We start from the raw sequence: 21,695 nt of genomic DNA on the forward strand, positions 1-21,695 counted from the left end.
TCTAAACTTTGCTCTAATTAAATATCATAATAAATTATAAAGAGAGGTTAGATTAGAAGATCTCCAACAGCTAAATTCAAAGAGATTCTTCATTACATTATTTTATAATCATTTTTTCAAAAATGTCATTCCTGTTATAACAGAGGTAGAGAAACAAATTGAGAGGGCCTTTCAATTCCATTTTCAAGGCGAAAAATGCAATGTTATGTTTCGTTTCTTTTGTTAATCCAATCCACTTTCTATCAAGCATTTATTATTATTATTATTTTTTTTTTTGGCTTTTGTTGAGTGTTTTTGTTCTACGATGGCAATTTGGGAGATGAGAATTGAGAAACATTTTTAATATTTGAAAGAAACCCGCGGCTGCACTGATAATAAACCCACAGAGATTATCAAAGAGTTCCTTTTCGTTTTTAAAGCAGATTTTTAAAGTTTTATACGGTGGATTGTATGAGAAGAGGATAAAAATTGTAATAAGAGTAAAGTGAGGATTAGACGGGATAAATTGAGTGATAAAAAAATTATTTTAAAATTTTTAGTGGGGTGGATTGAGAAGTGGAGGATGATGTGGAGAAATGAGAGTGAAATATCCACTATAACTATGCTTCATGAGTAACGAAATGTTATATTCATTTAGTTAGGATACTTAATTGGTGTACTAATTAATGTGTCATCAATATAAATTTATCATTTAGATATGAAATGATAAGACTGAGTAGTTAAGTTCACTTAAACCAATCAAATAATACAACATGATCACTTACACATCTGTTGGTATACATATTAAATATCTCAACGAAGTAAAATTATTATTATAGCAAATAGATCTTAAATATTAGAAGAAGCTTATAATGAAACTAACTCTGAGTCCACTGTCACCTAACCCGTGCATCCCAGCTACTCTTACGCCTGTCCTGTAAATATTACAATACTTGGGTTGGGCTGTGCAATAATGAAATTGATTTTGATCAATCACCATAAATAGCTGATTGTAAATATTGTGTAATTAGTTTGAAGTCTGTCACAACAGAATTAATGTAGGTTGATCTCAATAAAAATTTAATTGTAAATATATGAGTGGTGCTCTAATTATGATGTATATATCAAATGATATAAGTAGAGGTCTGATTGTAATACTTTCGATGTGATATTTAATTTGACTTGGTTCAACTATAGCCTTTTCGCTTTCAATCGAAAACAAAATATAATAAACCCTAAAAACCGTTGTCGATTACAATTACAAATTTACCCCCATAACTGACAGTCATTGATTGCTTCTTTCCCAAGAAACCTTTGGATATATATTTTATAAGGCAAATGCTATGTTACAATTAATGTAACATACACACTCAACAACAACCACACAAATTGTGTGGACCCATTATTTGTGTGGTTGTTGTTGCGTGTGTATGTTACATTAATTGTAACATAGGGACTCCCATTTTATAACAATCGGCTATCACTTTCTTCTTCCATGTACAATATCTCAGTAGGCTGCACTGATGTTACGGTTGGGTGCTATTTTGCACAGGATTAAGAAAACCCAATTTAGTCATGCAAACTTATTGGGAGCTTCCCGGCCGTCAACAACAACAACACGAAACCAAACAACAAGTGCTTTTTGGGGTTCAACGGAAAAGATCTCCCCAGTCTGCTGTCGGAAGCCCGGCAGTCTGGGTGTTTGGGGAGCTCGATGAAATGGCTAAAATGGGAGAAGACGTAGGCAAAGATGGCATTGAGTTCAATATGGATCTGTTGCTAAACAAAGCATGTTACTTGGATGCTCTCGAGGTATTTATTAAATCATCAGATTTCATTTATTTATTTTTTTCCATTTGGGTTATCAATTGCATCAGTCTTTACTTCTCTGTGTTTTATTGATTTTGCATTATGGAATTGGAATCAAATGTTATTTTATATATTTTCACCTTTTATAAACATAACCGAAATCAGCTGATATTAAATTGGGTGCTTGGTTTCCTACATCATTAGTGTATTTTTCAAAGGATCCTTCAAACACGACATCATTTCTCAGCACGCACAGATGTGTGATTTTAGTTGTAATATTTTATTGCTTTTGTTTTCTAAGACTTGCTCGTTATCTTGGGTACCTATATTAATCAAGAAAATTGACTGGCTGGTAAAATAGTTTTGATGTTCTGCCAAATTTAGCTTTCTTGGAAGCACAAGAAATTTGAGCTATTATTGATAATTGTTTTTTTTTTTTTAATTATCTTGTTGCAAAACTTGTTTGGTATTGTTTGTCAGTTTAGCATGCTTTTGTCGTCTCATTTTATTTTTTGCAATCCTTTTATTATAATCTCTCTTTTCTCCAGATACCTATGTGGAACAAAAGATACTTTGAACTTACAACTGGTGATATTGCTGTTCGACTGGTTTTGATTTTCCATTATAAGGGAATAGAAGAAGCAGAAATTTTTTTCAGTAACATTCCAGAAAACTTAAGGGCTCTCGAGGTTTATATTGCTTTGCTTTATTGCTATGCCAAACTAGATTCTGTGTACAAATCAGAGTCTGTGAAGAAAGCGGAAGCCATCATGCAGACATTAAGGGATTTGGGGTTAGACAGGGAAACAATGGCTTACAATTGTATGCTTAATCTTTACTATCAGACTGGAAAACTTGAGAAAATTGAAAGTATGGTGCTGGAAATCGAAGAAAAGGGTATTGGTTACAACGATTATACATTCTACATCCGTCTGAGTGCATATGCAGCTGTTTCTGATTGCAAGGGAATTAAGAAGATGGTGACAATGATGGAATCGCATCCCAATTTTGTTGTAGACTTGTCAGTTTATGCTATTGCAGCAAGTAGGTATGCAAGAGATGGGCTTCTGGACAAGACTTATGCAATGCTAAAGAAATGTGAGGGACTGGCAACGGGTGGACAAGACAGATACCCACCGTATGATTTTCTTATCTCAAAGTATGTGGAATTTGGGAATTAATAAAGACGATGTTTTAAGAGTTTGGGAATTCTGCAAAAAGAACTCGAGCGGTTGGAAGGTGGCAGGCTCCGTCATTCCTTCTGTGCTGAAATTTGACGACCTGGAAATTGCTGAGAAGATTTTGGAGGAAGTGAATTGGCCCAAGGGGAATCCACATTATTGTATCCATGTTATAAATCCCTTGATTGCTGCATATTGCAGAAAAGGTCTTTTAGGGAAGGCTGAAGTTATTATCAATGCACAATCAAGGGGGCTGAACCCTGATGTGAGGACGTGGTATCTTATGGCAACGGGGTATCTTCAGAATGATCAAACAGAAAAGGCAATGTAAGCGATGAAGAAATCAATTTGTGAAACTGGAATCAGGTGGATTCCATCTAAGGAATGTTTGGCCGTGTTTCTGAAATGGTTTGAAGCTGGAAAAGATACTGAGGAGGCCGAGCATTTGGCAAACTTAGAAGGGGACTTTTTTGTTAGTTCAGATCTTTTATACGATTTGTTGAATTATTTGCAACACGGCTACGTGGAAAAATACCCCTGGAGTTCCTGGTTTCGTCTTAGTAGATACTCCAATCTTTTAAATAGAATTTGGAATTGGGAATCTTCCCCACAAGTGTGATTGATTTTGTTGCCTCTACATACATTTAAAAAACCTTAAATATTGTGGTTTTACGCTTCCTATAAGAGTATAAGAGGCAGAACTTAATAACAGTAATGATTTGGCCAGTTCTATTAACTCCTAATTGTAAACACATACATTTATAATTCTTTCTAGAAGCAAAATTCTATCGCGATTAATGTAGTATTTAATTTGACCTTTGTCTTTTAATCTGGAGTTAATCAACGAACCTCATCGTATACATTTTGCATTGTGATTGAAGACTTTTCAAAAAATAATATAAAGAAGATAAACTTACTCTTAAAATTCATCAGCAAATTGGTTCAGTTTATATAAGTATTTGAAAATTAAAAAAAGAAATGATACAATTCACATAATTTGTGAAAAATAATTGATTAACAAAACATTGAGTTAATCAATCTTTATGTTGATCAACAATCAACCTTTCAAAATCAGTAATTGAGATGGAGACAATCATTTGATTGATTGAGTTATTTCCATCAATATCATTTGATTCTTATCATTCTTGCCCCTTGAATTCAAGTCATCTAATTTCTATTTAAAGTGGGAGTAGTTTTCCCTCTAAAATAAAAAATCATAAAAATTTATTTTTGACATCTATTTTTATCTTTTTTAAGTGAAATTAGATGTCATCATATGTAAAATTTCACTTAACATTATGTTTATTTTAGTCACTTGTATTATGATAGTAATTTAATAATAAGATTTATTAGATACTTATAATTGATTTTAATACTCCCAGCAATCTTAAAAATAAAATTTAACAAACATTTAACTAATTTCATTCACAATTGATTTTTTGCTCTACAAATCTAATAGCAATTATTTTCCTCACAACTCGATTGAAAAGAGTTCTTTTAAGTGATCTACCACATTTATTCTCTTAAACAATGACGGAGACTCTGGAGTTATAAGGTTTGGTGTTGGACCAAATTCTCCATCTAATTTTGGGTTGCAAAATGTTGCAAAAGACAATCTTTCCTTCATCGAGTTTATTGTTGCACAATGTTCGATATTACAATATATTCCATTGGTTAAAATCTGTGAGACCACAAAGAAAAGAAAAATGTTAAACAAACTGAAGGTTGATAGAAAGATCACAGATATAATTAACAAAGTATCTCACATGGTTTTATAGTTAATTATGTCATCGTTAAATATCAGTTCTCTAAAGGAAATTAAGAAAACACTAAGCTAAAGTAGAAAATAATACCAGTTCTCTAAAGGAAATTAAGAAAACACTAAGATAAAGTAGAAAATAAAGGCAATAGAAAGTGATGAGTGCTACCTCCAAGACGTCACTAGGGTTTAACGAGAACCCACTTTCCATCTTTCTTTGTTTGGATGCCATTCATCTCATTGATTTGGAGGCGGATGGTGAGTGCTGAGGCATCAGAATGAGAATTCAAGCTAATAACTTGATTTGGCTGCAGACAAGGAGGGTAATAATTCATCCTTTTGATTGCACCACTTCTTCAAACAACTCTTTCATTTCATTTGGATCCATTCTTAGAGCTTTTGCCATTTGGTCAAGCATTTTCAAGGAAAGACATTCCACTTCTGTTAAGAAAATTTCCAAGGTGCCTCTAGCAGTTAATGCAGTACTATTGTTAGATGGATGAAACATTGCACCAATAATTGTTGTGTTGTTTGACTAAAAATGAAAACGATAAAGTAATTGAGAGAGCATGGAGAAGCTGAATGGGAGAGGCAATTCGGGGAATAGGCAGGGTTTCTTCAAATGAACTAGGAGAGTAAATATTGTAAAGCCCTATCCCCAATAGTGTTTCTGCTCCCCAGAAGCAATGAAGAGCTACCCAAATCCCTCAATATCACCAGGTCGTTGCCAGTACTTGTTCTTTTTCTCAATTGGAAGATTAAAGAAGTCTTGAGTCTCAGCTTTCATTTTCTCCACCAGTGAACTGTGTTGTACTCTAAAACCACTACTTGTGCTGTGCAAGCATCATTTGTTGTAGTGTGACACCACTCCTGCCATTGTGTGCAAATGGGAATTAATATACACCAAATATTCAAAACAAAATAAAAGAAACGAGATTTAATGTAGTTCGATAATAAAGCATGCGTCCATTGAGGTAAGAGATAATAATTGTTCCAGTAACAAATAATAGAGTACAAATTTGAATATGAAACCTCACTTCTCAAATACTTAGATACATCTAATACTCTCACACACTCTTGAAGGAAACAATTTCCCCAAAACACACATTCTCTCACATCTCTACAAATAGTGCAGAACCCAGCAGAGCATCCAAGGAAATGCTCTCCCAAACTTTCTAAGAGCTCACTTGTAGATACTCCATTTTTCTAGACTTTTTCACATGGAACTCTCTCTGGATTTTTTCAGAGATCTCTTTAATTTCTACATTTTTGGGATGCTTTAATTCTTTGAAATGAAACTTTATTTATAATTGAGCTTCACCATTTAGTGCATTTAAAAGTCTAAAAAAAGGGTAGTAAAAGTCTTGTAATTCAGCACCGAATTGAAAAACAATTCATACATGTAACTCTACCTCCAATTTGTCTATTTTATATGGCTACCAGATTGAAAAGAAATCTGCCAAATTTGACTTTTCAATAATTTCCACATTGGTGAAGATTTGTGTAAATCTGAGCCGACTATCAACGAACCATTATCTTTAAAGTGATCCTCCATTAAAGATCCAAAAATGGCTATGTCACTTGAACTGCCTATACACTTAGCCACTAGGATCAAACATACTATGTTCATTGATTCCTAAAGGAAATACTTTCGCAGATTCTCTTGTACTCATATTAGAGAATCCACCTCATTGCAAGCTAGTGAATTTTACTTGGATCTACTAATTACGCTCACCGCTTCAGATATATCAAGTCTTTTACACATCATAACATCCATAAGACTACATATAGCATAAGCTTAAGAAACATAAGCCACATACCCATGCTTCACTTGAGGAGAATGACATGAAGAAGAGCTTAGGAGCTAAAGGAGTATAGACTAGTTTAGTCTTTGTCATTTGTACCAAACTTTTCAAGCACTTTCTTCAAAATAAACCTTTTAAATCAACTGCATGCTCTCATTCTTTTTGTTTTTACAAAGTCTCCAATTTTAGTATTTTTTATGCATTACCCATGTCTTTCATTTTAAACTTAGAAGCCATCTACTTCTTCAATTTCATCTTTATTCTTCGAAACTATAACCCTTTCGTTGACTTAAAGTAACAAATGGATAAAAACTTCATCTCATAGTCTTTCGAAGCAAACACATGATCTTGTTACTTGTTGGTGAATTCTGCCTTCGTAAAAATTGACCAGATCTCTTATACCCTTGTTTCTCAACTGCTTTTGTCTGTATTAAGATTTAATCATTATACATACACATATAATTCTCCCTTCAGCAACTTTGAAACTATAAGAATGAATCATTTAGATCTTCTCCTCCACATCTTCATGTAAAAATGTCATTTTTAATTTTGAGCTAATTCTAACTCATATTCCAAAACTAAGACAAGTCGGATGTAAAAATATGTATTTTAGAAAAAAAAAACATTTTTTTCTAAGCAAATTCTTTTGCTATGAGCCTTACCTTACAGTAAAAAGCTGCTTGTTTTGGAGATTTTACTTTTTAGTGTATCCCTATTTATTGCCAATAACCCTCAATCTTTTAGGTAACTTTACGAGTTCCTAAACCTGATTTTGATGAAGAGCTCCACCTCTTCATCTATGGCTAACTATGACTAACTTCTGATGATCACTTTTTTTTTGCGTATTATTTCACTGAAAGCGTTTGAAATATCATTATTAGCAATTAAAAGTGCAAAGGGTACCACCATGTAAGCCATTTAGGTGTTTCTTCTTGGTTTCCTTTTTGCTATCATCTTTATTTACATCATCAGTTGTTTCCTCTTCTTATAGGAACATCAATAAAAATAATATCTTCTTCAACTCTTAGTGTCACCTTCAAAGTTGAGATCTTCTCTAATGTAGAATCATCCGGTTGTATGGAGTTGTATCAAATTCCACTTACTGCAATATCTTATAGTCTTGTTCTCCAAATATTGAGAACTAAAAGTCTTCCAAATTGAAGCTTCATTAAAAATGACATCTCTGTAATAGATAAACTTCTTATCTTTAAGATCCCAAGGCTCTACTTTTGAATCCCATAAAGATAACATACGAAGAGAATCATAGTCTTGTGCATGTTTTTAAGACACATCTCTAAAAAACATTTTACCTTTAATTGCAGCAGAATATAAATATGGTTTTCTAAATGATATTTGTAGCTTATAGCCTTAATTTAAGACCTTTTATCTAAACCAACATTAAAAAAGATACATCATACATTCTTTATAAAATTATGACTCATACGTTTAGCCACATTGGTATATCTTATCATAAAATACAAATTTTAGACTATCATTTTAGCGTTCTTGCATGAATGGATCACAAATATATCATTCCATATTAATACATAATACTTTCATCTTCCAACTAGGTTGAGCCTCCACCAATTTCTTTCATTTCACGGACATTTGTAAAACCTCATCTTATACTCGTATGGCGCACACCTACATATTTCTAAAGAAACAAATGAAACTCAATAATGGTTACCACTAATTGATGCAGTCTTGGTTAAATTCCCATACCTTACTGTGAACATTTAAGGATCTCACAAGTAGTGTGATTAAGCGTGCCAAGCATGACCCTTGTTTTCTTGCCAAACAAACAATGCTCACAGAACTCCATTTTTGCAAGTTCTAGCAAGCACCTTGCAAAAGTCTATGCCTTATCTCAATTTGCAAAGACTTTCTCTCATGCATGTTCCTAATTGTACATGCTATAGCTCGATTGTGTCATTATGTGCCAAAAAATATGCACATCATCATTTGTACTTCTCTTTTAATAATACAAATTGTAATGCCATGCCTCTTTACAGAATCTCCATAAACCTATATGTAAACTTTATTATGCCATCTTTGATCGTAACCCGATAGCCTTAGCCTCCAAAGTACTTACAAAAATTAAATACTTCCTTGTGACAGGAATGTACCTAACTTCTTTTAATTTTCTTACCATTATGTCGAATGTCTTGACTTGAACTATTTTTGTCCTCATTTCTACGACAAGGCTAATCACTCTTCATCACAACTATATCAGATTCCATATCAAAATCCACCAATAATTCCCTAAAGGAACATAAATGATAGGTTGCTTCAATGTTAAGTATCCACTTGTTCGAACTTGCCATATAAACTATAAGTGTAATATTCAATGAATAGTCAATGTCATATGCCATGTTTATTTCTATTAGCTTTTTCCCATCTTTCTTTTGAGCCTTTTGGTAATTTTTCCTCAAATGGTCTCTTTCACGACAAAAGGCACACTCATCTCGGGCTATTTTGTTTTAAGAATTTTTTCTACCATGCTTCATCCCTTTTTCTTCACCGTTTGTCCTCTACCATCAAAGCTTCAAACAATGCTCATTCAAAATATTTATCATTATTCTGAGTCTCTAAATTGATTAACATTGTGCTAACATCTTTGAAAACAATTATGCTCTTTCATACAACAATGTAGTCATAAAGTGGTTGTATTCTTCTGGAAGTGAGTACAAAATAATCTCATTCTTGACTTCATTCTTGATCTTTTTTTCAAGATTCTTTAATATCTTGATACACATGCGTGCATTGGCACTTTAGGCTTCATTTAGAAGCCATACAGAGTAATGAAACACACATTATTTTGAACTATATATTTCACTTCTATGAACAAGCAAGACTTAATATGATCAAGAGTCTTCTTATTCATACGATCACAAAATATCTTCATCATACTAGTTTTTTTGCTTAGATTGGCATATGTGATTATTTGCAATTGTGGATTTGATAACTTATTCTTAACTCATAATGATGGCTTATCTTGATAGTTATGTTGATTTTGATGATCTATATATTGCCATTATGTACTTATGCTTTGCTTAAGTTTTGATGATAAAGAATGTGTTTTGATGATTATATTGTATTTGATGAAGTTTGATCTTATAAAATATGTGATTGGTGAATGGATGCATTTTTTGGACTTTATTGACATATTGTTGAAAGTGTATTACTTGCTTGCTTTAAATGACATCGAAAGGGTGAGAAATACACGTACTTTAAGATATTGACACATATGAGATTAAGTGAATTAAAAAGTCAAATTAGATCTTTAATGAGCTTCATTTTTAAAATATGATTATTAATTATGGAGTTTGGATAGTTAATATTATACTCTTATGACTTTTGCATGCCCTCGCTTGGTCCATTACTTGTTTTCTTGATTATTGATAGGGCGAGCTACCTTGACAACTCTACTTAGTTCTTATCGCTTCCATTTTGGATAATATGCATTTTGAACATTTTTGTTGTCAAAAGAGGGAGACGAAATAATATATGGAGTTTGGATAGTTAATATTATACTCTTATGACTTTTGCATGCCCTCACTTGGTCCATTACTTGTTTTCTTGATTATTGATAGGACGAGCTACCTTGACAACTCTACTTAGTTCTTATCGCTTCCATTTTAGATAATATGCATTTTGAACATTTTTGTTGTCAAAAGATGGAGACGAAATAATATACATTTTTTTTGTGATAAAGGGGGAGAAGTAACGTGCATTTTAAGCATTTTTTATGGTCAAAGAGGGAGACAAAGTAATATACATTTTTTTATGATAAATGGGAGAAGTAACATGCATTTTGAGCATTCTTTGTTGGTTATATATATACTTGATTATTATAGATTGAAATCATTGACATGCTTTCTACGTATGGCATTTGATTTTGATATCTTATAAACTCGTGACATAGATTGAGGGAGTTTGGAATTCTTATATATCTTATTATTCCTTTATAAATGTCAAAATACATGGAGTGTTGTTATCATAAAAAAGGGGGAGATTATTGGCCTAAATAGTTACATGGTCTTTGATTTTGATGATGACAAACAATGTGTCAAGGATATATTAGTATATGTATATGTTTCAAATATCACTAAATCTTGAAGGACAAAAATTGCTTATGTGAGATCAAGTTCAGGTACTCAATGGACAATGGCACAAAGCTCATCAAGTCAAGGACAAGTGTTAAAGGTACTAGCTTAGGTAATTTCTCTTGTTACATTTCTTGTAAAGCTAATATGATTAAATGTATGCATGATTAAGCATTTAAAAGCTCAAATTATTTTTCATGACATTTCAAATAAATCATTATTTTCATAATATTGAGGTTTTATAGTTAAAGAAAAATGATTTTATGAATTGGTTGTTTTCAAGCTTATTGACTAAATTGAAAAGGTTTTGAGAACTTTGAAATCAACAAGTATTGTTTGAAATTCTTCAAATGAACCTGTTTGAAATATTTTATAAATTTGTAAGCCATAATTTAATTTTATAAAACTTTGGGGTTAAACTATAATTTTAGAAAGTAAGCGGTAAACCATTTCACTTTAGCTGCTTACCGTTTATGATTGGTCAAGTTTTTGGAATTGAATAGTAAACCACTACTTTCAAGTGGTAAAATGTTTTGTGTAAAATTTTCAAGTTTAAATATAATCAAATAGGCAAACGGCGAGACGTGTCATGGAAAGTAGTAAATTGATTGTTTATAATAGCTAATTTCTCTCTCCAACGGTTAGTTTTCTTGTCAAATTATAAAATTTAAATCAAACTCATTTCAAGAGAATTCTTCAATCCTTAATCAACTTTAAACTTATTCATACAAATAATCTTGAGCTTTCATTTGCTCATTCATATACATTGATTTCTTATTGGCTATCATTTGCTTATATGCTTTTGTAAGGAGTGTGATCTTTGTAATCTTTATTTCAACATAAAAAATTAAGTAATTATAAGTATGGGAAACACTTAACTCTATAAAATGAAGCTATATTTATAGTTGAGCTTCATTGTTTAATACATTTTAAAGTCTCAAAAAAGGACAAAAGTCTTGTAATTCGACACGGAATTGAAAAAAATTCATGCATACGGCTCCACCTCCAATTTGTGAATTGTATATAGCCACCAAATTGAAAAGCAATCCACCAAATTTGACTTTCCAACAAACTGCTCACTGCATGATTCAGCAACTGCATACAAATTATTCAAAGTACGATGTTATTGTCATATAAGTTCCTTAGAACTTAATTTGAAGTTAGCAAACATGAAGAAATACTCATTTAATTCTTATAGTTTGAACTAATTATCTAATTAGTTGATGTACTTTCAAAACAACTATGATATGTATATAAAAAATAGTATAAAAAATGGTACGTCATTGCTAGAAAAAAAAATAACTATAGGATAAAAAATTAATACAAGAAAAGAATTTTTGTCTTTTTTTTGTTTTTAAACTAATTTTTGTGTTATTTTCGGTACATATATCATTATTTAAAAAAAAGATTATTTAAAACATATTTTTGTAGTGATTGGATCTGAGTTTTAAGGATAAAATACTATTACATCGTTTCAACTAATTTAAAATTCAAATTAATTCGACATTTAGGAGGTGAAGAAAATAAATGATAATTAAATTGATATCAATGAAGAAAACAAATAGACAACAGAGAGGACGTTTTAGATAATTTGTTTGAAAAATACAAGAACTAGTTGGATAATTTGCTAAAACTATGGAAAACATTAAAAAAGACATTGGACGAACAAACAAAATGACACTAATTAACGAAGAAGAATACGTATACCTGAAAGAAACCCATTCTTGCATGCTTTGAATCATCTCCGGAGAGCAATTTCTGCACGTCATGACTGGAAGTTGTTCCGTTGAAGAATTGTCGCTGTTTCAAATCATTACACCTTTTACAGCAGGGCGAATATATCGTGGTGGAACTGTAGTCATCATTGGCTTCGTTGCCAACTCCTGAATCGAAGGCTCCACAAGAGAACTTGCTATCGTTGTCGCTTTTGCTGCCGTAGTTTGCGATTGATTATCTTTCTTCTTATCTAAACTCTTGTGATTAAACAAGACCACACAAAATTTTCAAATATTGAAGTAAAGGATAACCTTTTTTATTGGGGTCATCTTAAAATATTGCCGTAAATTGTAAATAAGAATTTTTACATTAATTGATAAAATGGACAACTTATTAGCTATGAGTTACCAAAGCCAACAACTCCCTGAGGAAGAGGGAAGTGAAGGAGAGTATTAATTTATAGGGAACTGCTAAGTTGGAGGTGCTCTTAAGTTAGAGTCTCTTCTATAGCCATTTGATCTAAAGTTGAAATGAGTGTTGGTTCTTTCAAATTTATATTCAGTGGCTGTAATGAATGCTCTAAGTTAGAGCATATCTAACATATATAGTTGGACCCTAATTTATAATTTTTTTTTACTTTACATTTTTAGGATGGATTTTAATTCAAATATGTCGAGTTAGGTCTCTAAAGATATGTTAGGTTTTATTTATTATAAAAGCCTACAAGTTTAATTCACACTCAAAAGATAGCTCAAGAATTGAGTGTTATCTCAAGGTTTATATTATAGCCCAGTAATTTTTTTCAGCCAATGGCCTAATGTTAGATAATTTCATCAAAACTTCTTGTCATATGTAAATTGTTCTTTTCATATGGTCCTTGTCAAATGAAAAGGTAGCGTGAGCCTATTTTTGTATGATTTTGACTTTGATACTATACAAAAGCCGATGGTCCTATCTTATACAAGGTTGAGGTTGCATCAAGCTCAGGGACGGAGGGTGCTAAGGGCGATGGGGGGCCATGCCCCCCCCCCCCCCCCCGACCAATAATTTTTTTTGAAGTTTTAAATAAAAGTAAAAAAAATATTAAATAAACATACAATGTTGGCCCCGGTAGAAATATTTTGCACATACTATTACTAACATAAGATAATTCTATAATAAATAAAAAGCATACAACTTACAAGAAAAGCCCAATAGGCAATAGAGCCCAATAAGTAATAGCGTTCTTTTTACGATTAATCAATTTGATCATCAATTGGTTAGCCAACTGTTGCGGCAAAAACTCGTCACAAATCGCACTTCACTTGGAATTTAGGTGAGTTCAACACCTTCTTTTAAAATTTATTAAGGATAGAAAGAACTAATGAAGGAGATAGTCGGTAGTTCCGTAGTTGTCTTGTCTACGGTCCTGATAGGCAGTTGAATGAAATACTGAAATTATCAATTAGGGTGAATGTTGTTGCCGAGTTGCTTGATGATATTCCTGAAATTAATCATTATCTAACATCTTTTAATTTGTATTTTATGTGCTACTTTCAACAATTGGAGATTTTTTTCTATTGAATTAAAATCAAGCTTGTCTAGTTTCTTGGAGTTTAATCAATCTTTGTTGCATTAATTTCTTTCTTTTTGCTTTGTTAGAAACCTGTATGCTATGATCAATGGCTCAAAGATCTAAGCATCAATGATTATATTTGAATTTTGCCACTTGACACTTATTCAATAACTTAGCTTATTGACATTTGGTTTAGTTCGCAAGTAATGACTAATGAGTTTGACCATGTCATTGCTATTCAAGTCAGAAATCATTTGGACAATCTCTTTACAGAAAGCACTCTAGATTTTACTCAATTTCAGTTCAGTATATGGTATGTTCAATTTAAATCTTGCTTAATTTCTTTATGATTCAAATATCTATTGCTTTAGATTGTCAATTATTTTGTCCAATACGCTTCTCTTGATTAGTAACTCATTAACTTGCATCTCACAATTTCCTTGTTGATTGAATTCCAAGGGTAGGGAGGATATTGATGGGAAAATCATCTAAAATTTATCAATATTTCAAAAGGAAGACATTAGAAGAAAGTTCTAATCCACCAGTTTCTGAAAATTCACCAATTTCACATGTCAATTCTCCAAATTCTGAAAACCAACTTTCAAAATCTCCAAGAATTGAGACAAGTAAAGTTGATACTCAACTTTTGGAGCGTGATCCAGGATTGCACCGCCAGATTTGGGATTATGATGTCAATCAACGAGATGAAATTCGAAGAGCATATATTATGTCAGGTCCATACCAACCAAGACTTCCAGAGTATCCAAAATCTGGATCAGAAAAGCATCCTCGTCGATTTCAATCTCTATGGTTTGATTCTTTTCCTTCTTGGTTAGAGTATTCACCTACAAAAGATGCAGCTTTTTGTCTACCGTGTTATCTATTTAATGCACCATTTGCACAGCCTAAGCATACTGCTTTCACTATTGAAGGATTTAATTCTTGGAAGAAGGTTAGAGATGGAAAAAATTGTGCATTCCTTAATCATGTGGGAAAGGATCCTAACTCAACTCATAAAAAGGCTGAAAGATCATGTGAGGATTTGATGAGACAATCTCAGCATCTAGTGCAGGCACTTAATCGATACTCTTCCCAAGAAATTGCAAATAATAGACTGCGATTAAAAACTACAATTGAAGCGATTAGATATCTTGCTTTTCAAGGTTTTGCTTTTAGAGGTCATGATGAAAGTGAAAAGTCATCAAACCACGGAAATTTTATTCAATTACTCAAAGCATTTGGTTCCAACAATGAAAAGGTAGCAGAAGTGATACTAGATAAAGCACCAAAGTTTGCCTTATATACATCACCGGATATCCAAAAGGAAATTTTACATGTCTTTTCAATGAGAGTGAAAAAAACAATTCGTGAAGAAATAGAAGATGCCAAGTTTTGCTTAATTGTGGATGAATCACGTGATGAGTCAAAAAAAGAACAAATGGCAATAGTTTTAAGATTTGTTGACAATAATGGTTTTCTTCAAGAATGTTTTTTTGGTCTTGTTCATGTCTCAAACACTTCTGCAGCAACCTTGAAAGATAGAATATACTTTGTATTATCTCATCACAATTTGAATATTCAAAATATTCGTGGGCAAGGATACGATGGTGCAAGCAACATGCGAGGTGAATGGAAAGGCTTACAAGCTTTGATTTTAAAAGATTGTCCTTATGCTTATTACATTCATTGTTTAACTCATTGACTACAGTTGGCTTTAGTTGCAGTATCTCATGAGGTTGTTCATGTTCATCATTTCTTTACTAAATTGACTTCTATTGCGAATATTGTTGGGGCTTCTTGCAAGCGTCATGATGAACTCAAGCGTGCTCAAGCTGCTGATATTGAGTATATGATCTCCATTGATGAGCTTGAGAGTGGAAGAAGGCTTAATCAAATTGGTACTTTACCAAGGCCTGGAGATACTCGTTGGAGTTCTCACTTTAGATCAGTCTCTAACTTAATAAAAATGTTCAGTGCTACATGTTCAGTTTTACTTAATATCATTGAAGACGGGACAACTGCTTTTCAACGGGGAGATGCTGATGCTGCATATGAGGTAATGACAACTTTTGAGTTTGTTCTTATCTTGCATATAATGAAAGAAATTATGGCAATTACTGATATACTTTGCCAAGCTTTGCAACCTAAGTCTCAAGATATTTTACATGTCATGCATCTGGTTTCATCAACTAAAGTACTTTTTCAGAAACTGAGAGATAATGGGTGGAATACTTTACTTGATCAAGTGAAAGTATTTTGTGAAACAAGAAATATAGATGTCCTAGAATTGGATGCTCCTTATGTTGCAAGACAAAGTCGAGCCCGTCATCAAGAAGATACTTTTACTGTTGCTGACCATTACAGGGTAAATATTTTTTATGCTGCTATAGATTGCCAATTACAAGAATTGAATAGTCGATTTAATGAACATGCAGTAGATTTGCTTATTCTTAGTTCAGCACTTGATCCCTGTGAATGTAGAAAGTCTTTTAGAATTGGTGATATTTGTCAATTGGTTGAGAGGTTTTATCCAGCAGACTTTACAAATGCTGAGAAAATAAATCTAAACAATCAGCTTGAGAATTATGAGTATGGTGTAGTCCAACATGCAGAGTTCAAAAATTTATCAACCATTTGTGACTTGAGTCAATGGTTGGTCAGTACAAGGAAAGCAAAAACATTTCCTCTTATCTATAGAATAATTGTTCTTGTGCTAACTCTTCCAGTGTCAACTGCAACTTTAGAACGGTCATTTTCAGCTATGCGTATAGTCAAGACAAGACTTCGCAACAAAATGGAGGATGAATTTCTTACAAACTCTTTGATTATATACATTGAAAGGGAAATTGCTGGAAAAATAAGTATTGAATCAATAATCAATGAGTTTCGAGATGTAAAAGAACGTTGAGTTCGTTTTTGATGTTGGGGATCTTGATTTTGATAGCGATTTTGTAGGGGAGGTGACTCTTTTGGTTTGTAATTGTTTTTCTTTTTATATTAAAATACAATCTTTTAATTAATTATTTATATTAAATAATTACCTTATATTTTTTTAATACTTTTATTTGTTATTTAATTTTATCCGTTAAGAATTTCAAAATGTATAGATTGGCCCCCATAGAGATCTGGCTTGAGCTCCGCCCCTGATCAAGCTTATATTATAATCCAATAAATATTTTGAGCCAATGTGCAATTAAATCCTTAAAATTTATCAATATTTATACTTTACTCTTTTCATAACAATATCTTGAAAAAGAAAAAAGAAAAACATGTCTTGGAATAACCAAATTACACATTTCATTTTTGTCAGTTTTGTCGATATATCGGGTGGAAAGTAAATGCAACACTCAAGACTTCAGGTTTGCACGTGGCTTGATTTGTTTGTTGGAATTTTATTGGACCTTGACCTGTTACATGATAATGTAAGTTATATCAGCTATAGAATTACATAAAACAAGTCATAAGTGTAGTCTACCTGATATAACTTTGTACTTGTCTGGTGCAATTGACATAACTTACATCTTTATCTAAGGGATGTCTTACTTTTTATTGATATTTTAAAATATTAATGTCTCACATTGGAGGAAAGTCAGTAATTTTTTTTCCGTTTGATTTGAAATCAGATATATATTATATTTAATTATAAATTAGAGTTAAATAAATCAAATTTAGTTATAATTTTAATTATTTAAATTGAATTAAATTATAAAACACATAGATGATTAATTCAAATTAAATTTAAAAAAAGACTGTAGAGTGTTTTTTTATATAAGAATTGACTATTAAACAATAAAGAAAGAAGACAACGGTCCGATTATTCTATTTTCCGCTCTTTACTTATATATCACATATTTTTTCATCAATTCACTTTTGCTTTTTCAAACTATGTTGGATATTTGATTCAACTTTTCAATAGAAGCTGAAAGGATCAAAGGAAAAATAGAACACGAGGAGTGGAAGAAAAATAAAAATGAAATAGAAGTTGTCTTAACATTATAAGGTTTTTTGCATGAAACAGCACCATGTGTTGTACAATTCAATTAGTATGACTTTCAAGGGACCATCACAAACATCATCTTTTCATAAGGAAAATTGAAAACTGTGTCATTTTCCAAACTTTCCAGGAAAAAATCTTAATTTTCTGGGCCAATAAAAAGAAGCCTAGTTTGTTGAAAATAGGCTGCGTTTGGGGCAGCTGCTCCTCAGCCTATATTTTGAGGAATATTCCCCCAGAATAAAGGTGGGGAGCAGCTGCCCCAAACGCATGCATAATCACTTCAAGTCATCGTACCACAATCTCAATTATAGATTCAAAATCAGGTTCTATGACAACAATTGAAGCTGCAGATATATATAGATCCACAAAGAAACATTGAATACACACATAATTTATTATGTAATTTTATTTTAATTTTTCTACTAGTTATATTTTACACACAAATACAGGTTGTACAACTCCGTAGACTTATTTAACTTTTATCCATTGAAATACTCACAGCCCAACAAGTGCTAAACACAATCTTACAGAGTTCATAAGTTCACAACTTTGTTAATTCACTTATTTTATCAGAAAGGACTCCATATAATCTCCTTATATAACTGGAAGCAATAAACAAATTTTAACTGCCCTGATTTTGAATTCTCAAGAAATCAACAAATGACTTTCCGCGCAGCTCGCTTGAAAAAAATATTTTCAAGTGATCTACCACACTTATCCGCTTAAATAATGCCGGAGTCTTTGGAGCAATAAGACTTGTTGCCGGACCCAATTCTCCATCTAATTTTGGGCTGTAAAATGTAGCTAAAGATAATCTTTCCTTCACTGAGTTTACAGTTGCGCGATGTTCAATACTAGGATAAGTTCCATTGGTTAATATCTACAAGATCATAAAGAAATAAAAATAAATAAATAAAAAATGAGAAAGTATAAAAAAGAGGAGGACAAAAATAGATGAAACCAGTTATCAACTATATATCATATGCTAACAAGTAACAACATAATTATTTTTGCAAGCGACTTGTTATCAATTATTTTTTGTTATGAATTTGGTGTGTCTATTTTCTATCATTAATACGATAATCCTATTCTACTTATTAATGAAAGATATGTCAGATGTGACATAACATTACTAGAGATACAAACTATGGAGGGATGTAGCATTACTGATCAATGGTTATAGGCTATAGAAAATGACAAGTGTTACCTCTAAAACGTCACCAATGTTGACTACAAAGGCATCCGGAAGGGGTTTAACAGCAACCCATTTTCCATCTTTCTTAATTTGGAGACCATCCATCTCATTGATTTGGAGGAGGACGGTGAGTGCGGAGGCATCACAATGAGAATTATGGCCGACAACTTTTTCTGGTTGCAGACAAGGAGGATAATAATTCATCCTGAATGCTTGCATCCCGTTTTCAAACAACCCTTCCATATCATTGGGATCCATTCTTAGAGCTTTAGCCATTTGGTCAAGGATTTTCAGGGTAAGATTTTTAATTTCTGTTGAGTAAACTTCCAAGTCATCTCTGCATGGAAATAACAATATATAGTGCAGTAATTATCATAAGATTGAACATACTATATAGCAAAACTCTACGCTTTGAATTTAGAACCTGAATGGAAGAGGCAACTTAGGGAACAAGTGGGGTTTCCTCAGATGAGTTGGGAGAGTGAACATAGTAAAGCCGTATCCCCAATCAAGCTTCTGCTCTTCAGACGCAATAAAGTGCTGCCCAAATCCCTCAATATCTCCTGGTTGTTGCCAAAACTTCATTTTCTCATCAATTGGAAGATTAAAGAAGTCTTGAATCTCTGCTTTCACTTTCTCCACCAATGAACTGCTAACTCCATGATTAATCAACTGCATATATGCAAATTAAAGCAAGACGTTCTTTCCATACATCGTTCATATAGGAAATATAAAGCTCAGGAAACAAAAGATTTTAATGGAAAATGCTAAAGAAACTGAGAGCTGATTAAACGCTCACAAAAATAATAACAACCTAGTGTCGGTTTTCTTTATTTGCACTCGAGTGAGTATTTTTATTATCTGAATATCACTGCTCAATTATTGTGTACCTGAAAGAAACCCCACTCTTTACATGTATGGTCAAGCTTCTCAAGCTCTGAGTCATCTCCAGAGAGCAACCTGTGCATGTCGATAACTGGAAGTTGTTGTGTTGAAGTATCGTCGTTGCGAATCAAGGGATGGTCTATCTCAGGGCGAACGTAACGTGGCGGAACAGTGGTCAGTGGCCGATTATTTGCCAGCTCCAGAATCGAAGGCTCCACGAGAGAACTCGCAATCACTGTTGCTTTTGCCTCCATATTGTGTAGATTTAAATTACCTTTTTGTTTTCTTCCACTCTTCTGCAGACTCAGCTGGTTCGTGTTTTAACAAGAAACTCGTATATATATAGTCCTCTGGATGTACTGTACTGTAATTGTGTGCAATAAAATATTAAATTTATTATGAAAACTCGAGGGAATCTGGACATTTACGTATATGTTAAAGGACACTGATATTGTTGAATCCAAACCAATCACCAAGACCAATTTAGAACCCCCAAGACTCACTCTATGAAACTTGATCTTTGTTATGGAATTAATCGCTAAACTAAGTTTTGACAAGAAACAAGAATAACCACTGAAAATCAATCACACAATCAAAGAAAATTAGATCACACACTTTGCACCAAGGATTATTGTTAGAGTGCAATTTATGCACTATTTTTGCATTGTTTACTTCCCTTAATATCGATGTTTTGCACTTAATAATAATGATTTACTTGTGTTTTACTTTTGTAGGTGCAATTCTATTGATTGGTGATAAAATTGAGCTAAAAGATGATGTTTAAGGATGATTGTTCTCTTGGAGAAATTATGAGCGTCAGAAGAACTTTATTGATAAGGCGTGGGCGCGTGCTGTCAACTGCGGACCTGCAGTTTTTAGTTTAACGTGTTTTGTATTTTTGGTTATTTTTGTAATTACAAATTTAATATTTCAGATATTAGTATTTTATTTTAAATAAAATTCTAAAAGAGAAGAGAGAGAGAGTATTTAAGGGAGGAATCTATTGTGAAAAGGGGGGGGGGGGAGGATTTGGGATTTTGGATTGGAGAAAAAGAAAGAAACCCTACATCTAATTTTTCTCTTCTCTCTATGAGGAACTAAACTCATTTTTCTGGTTGAAGGATAATGAAGCTTTGATTCATCACTACTGTGAGATCTTTCTTGTGCTTTAATTGTTTTATTACTTTTTGGGTATTTGTTTATTCTCTGAATTATTTTCATGATTATGTTTGTTAATTAGGTAATTGGCCACTATTTAATTATCAACTTAATCTATTGTCAATTAAAGGATTCATCGTATGAAGAATTTAATGTTTGTGACGAATAACATAGTAGAGAGTTGTGTTGTGAGAATAAACAATCTAATTTAAATAAATCATCATATGTGTTGATTAGAATTTGGGTCTCTTTGGTTTTTCAGGCTGTCAATTGATTAAACCCTATGATCGTATCTAGGGTTGTCTATTGATTAGGGAAATAACCAACGGTCGTACCTTGGTTATCGACTAGTTAAGGAGAGATTGGCTATTAGAGGGTCTCAGTAGCTATAACCGGTCTATTCATAAGTAATAATAATATATATTTGAATCAATGATCAGTAGTCGAATCAAGCTGAGTTAATTCCTTCAACCAGAGCTTTCTCCAATTTGAATTACAACTTTAATTTGCATTCTTGTTATTTTAATTTGATTTTTATTATTGTCAACAA

The 21,695-nt window shown here is 32.4% G+C and overlaps 2 protein-coding genes, 1 long non-coding RNA gene and 1 pseudogene across 3 annotated transcripts; 2 read left to right on the forward strand and 2 right to left on the reverse strand.

Moving 5' to 3' along the window:
• The first annotated feature begins 1,953 nt into the window (after positions 1-1,953).
• Positions 1,954-3,421, forward strand: LOC127902793 (pentatricopeptide repeat-containing protein At2g20710, mitochondrial-like; annotated as a pseudogene).
• An 8,097-nt stretch (positions 3,422-11,518) lies between these two features.
• Positions 11,519-12,845, reverse strand: LOC102610973 (uncharacterized). The gene is made up of 2 exons (XR_372568.2): positions 12,347-12,845; positions 11,519-11,734 (listed from the first exon to the last, which is right to left on the reverse strand). It is a non-coding gene; the product is annotated as an uncharacterized LOC102610973 (long non-coding RNA).
• Positions 12,846-14,385: 1,540 nt separating this feature from the next.
• Positions 14,386-16,818, forward strand: LOC107177222 (uncharacterized). The gene is made up of 2 exons (XM_052441207.1): positions 14,386-15,535; positions 15,635-16,818. Exons 1-2 carry the CDS (start codon positions 14,386-14,388, stop codon positions 16,816-16,818), a joined length of 2,334 nt encoding a protein of 777 aa, XP_052297167.1.
• Positions 16,819-18,287: 1,469 nt separating this feature from the next.
• Positions 18,288-20,321, reverse strand: LOC102623999 (protein SRG1-like). The gene is made up of 4 exons (XM_052442864.1): positions 19,993-20,321; positions 19,527-19,774; positions 19,115-19,439; positions 18,288-18,787 (listed from the first exon to the last, which is right to left on the reverse strand). Exons 1-4 carry the CDS (start codon positions 20,239-20,241, stop codon positions 18,530-18,532), a joined length of 1,080 nt encoding a protein of 359 aa, XP_052298824.1. The 5' UTR covers positions 20,242-20,321; the 3' UTR covers positions 18,288-18,529.
• Positions 20,322-21,695: the final 1,374 nt, after the last annotated feature.

The sequence above is a fragment of the Citrus sinensis genome, chromosome 5 (genome assembly GCF_022201045.2).
Source record: "Citrus sinensis cultivar Valencia sweet orange chromosome 5, DVS_A1.0, whole genome shotgun sequence".
Classification (NCBI taxonomy): Eukaryota; Viridiplantae; Streptophyta; class Magnoliopsida; order Sapindales; family Rutaceae; genus Citrus; species Citrus sinensis.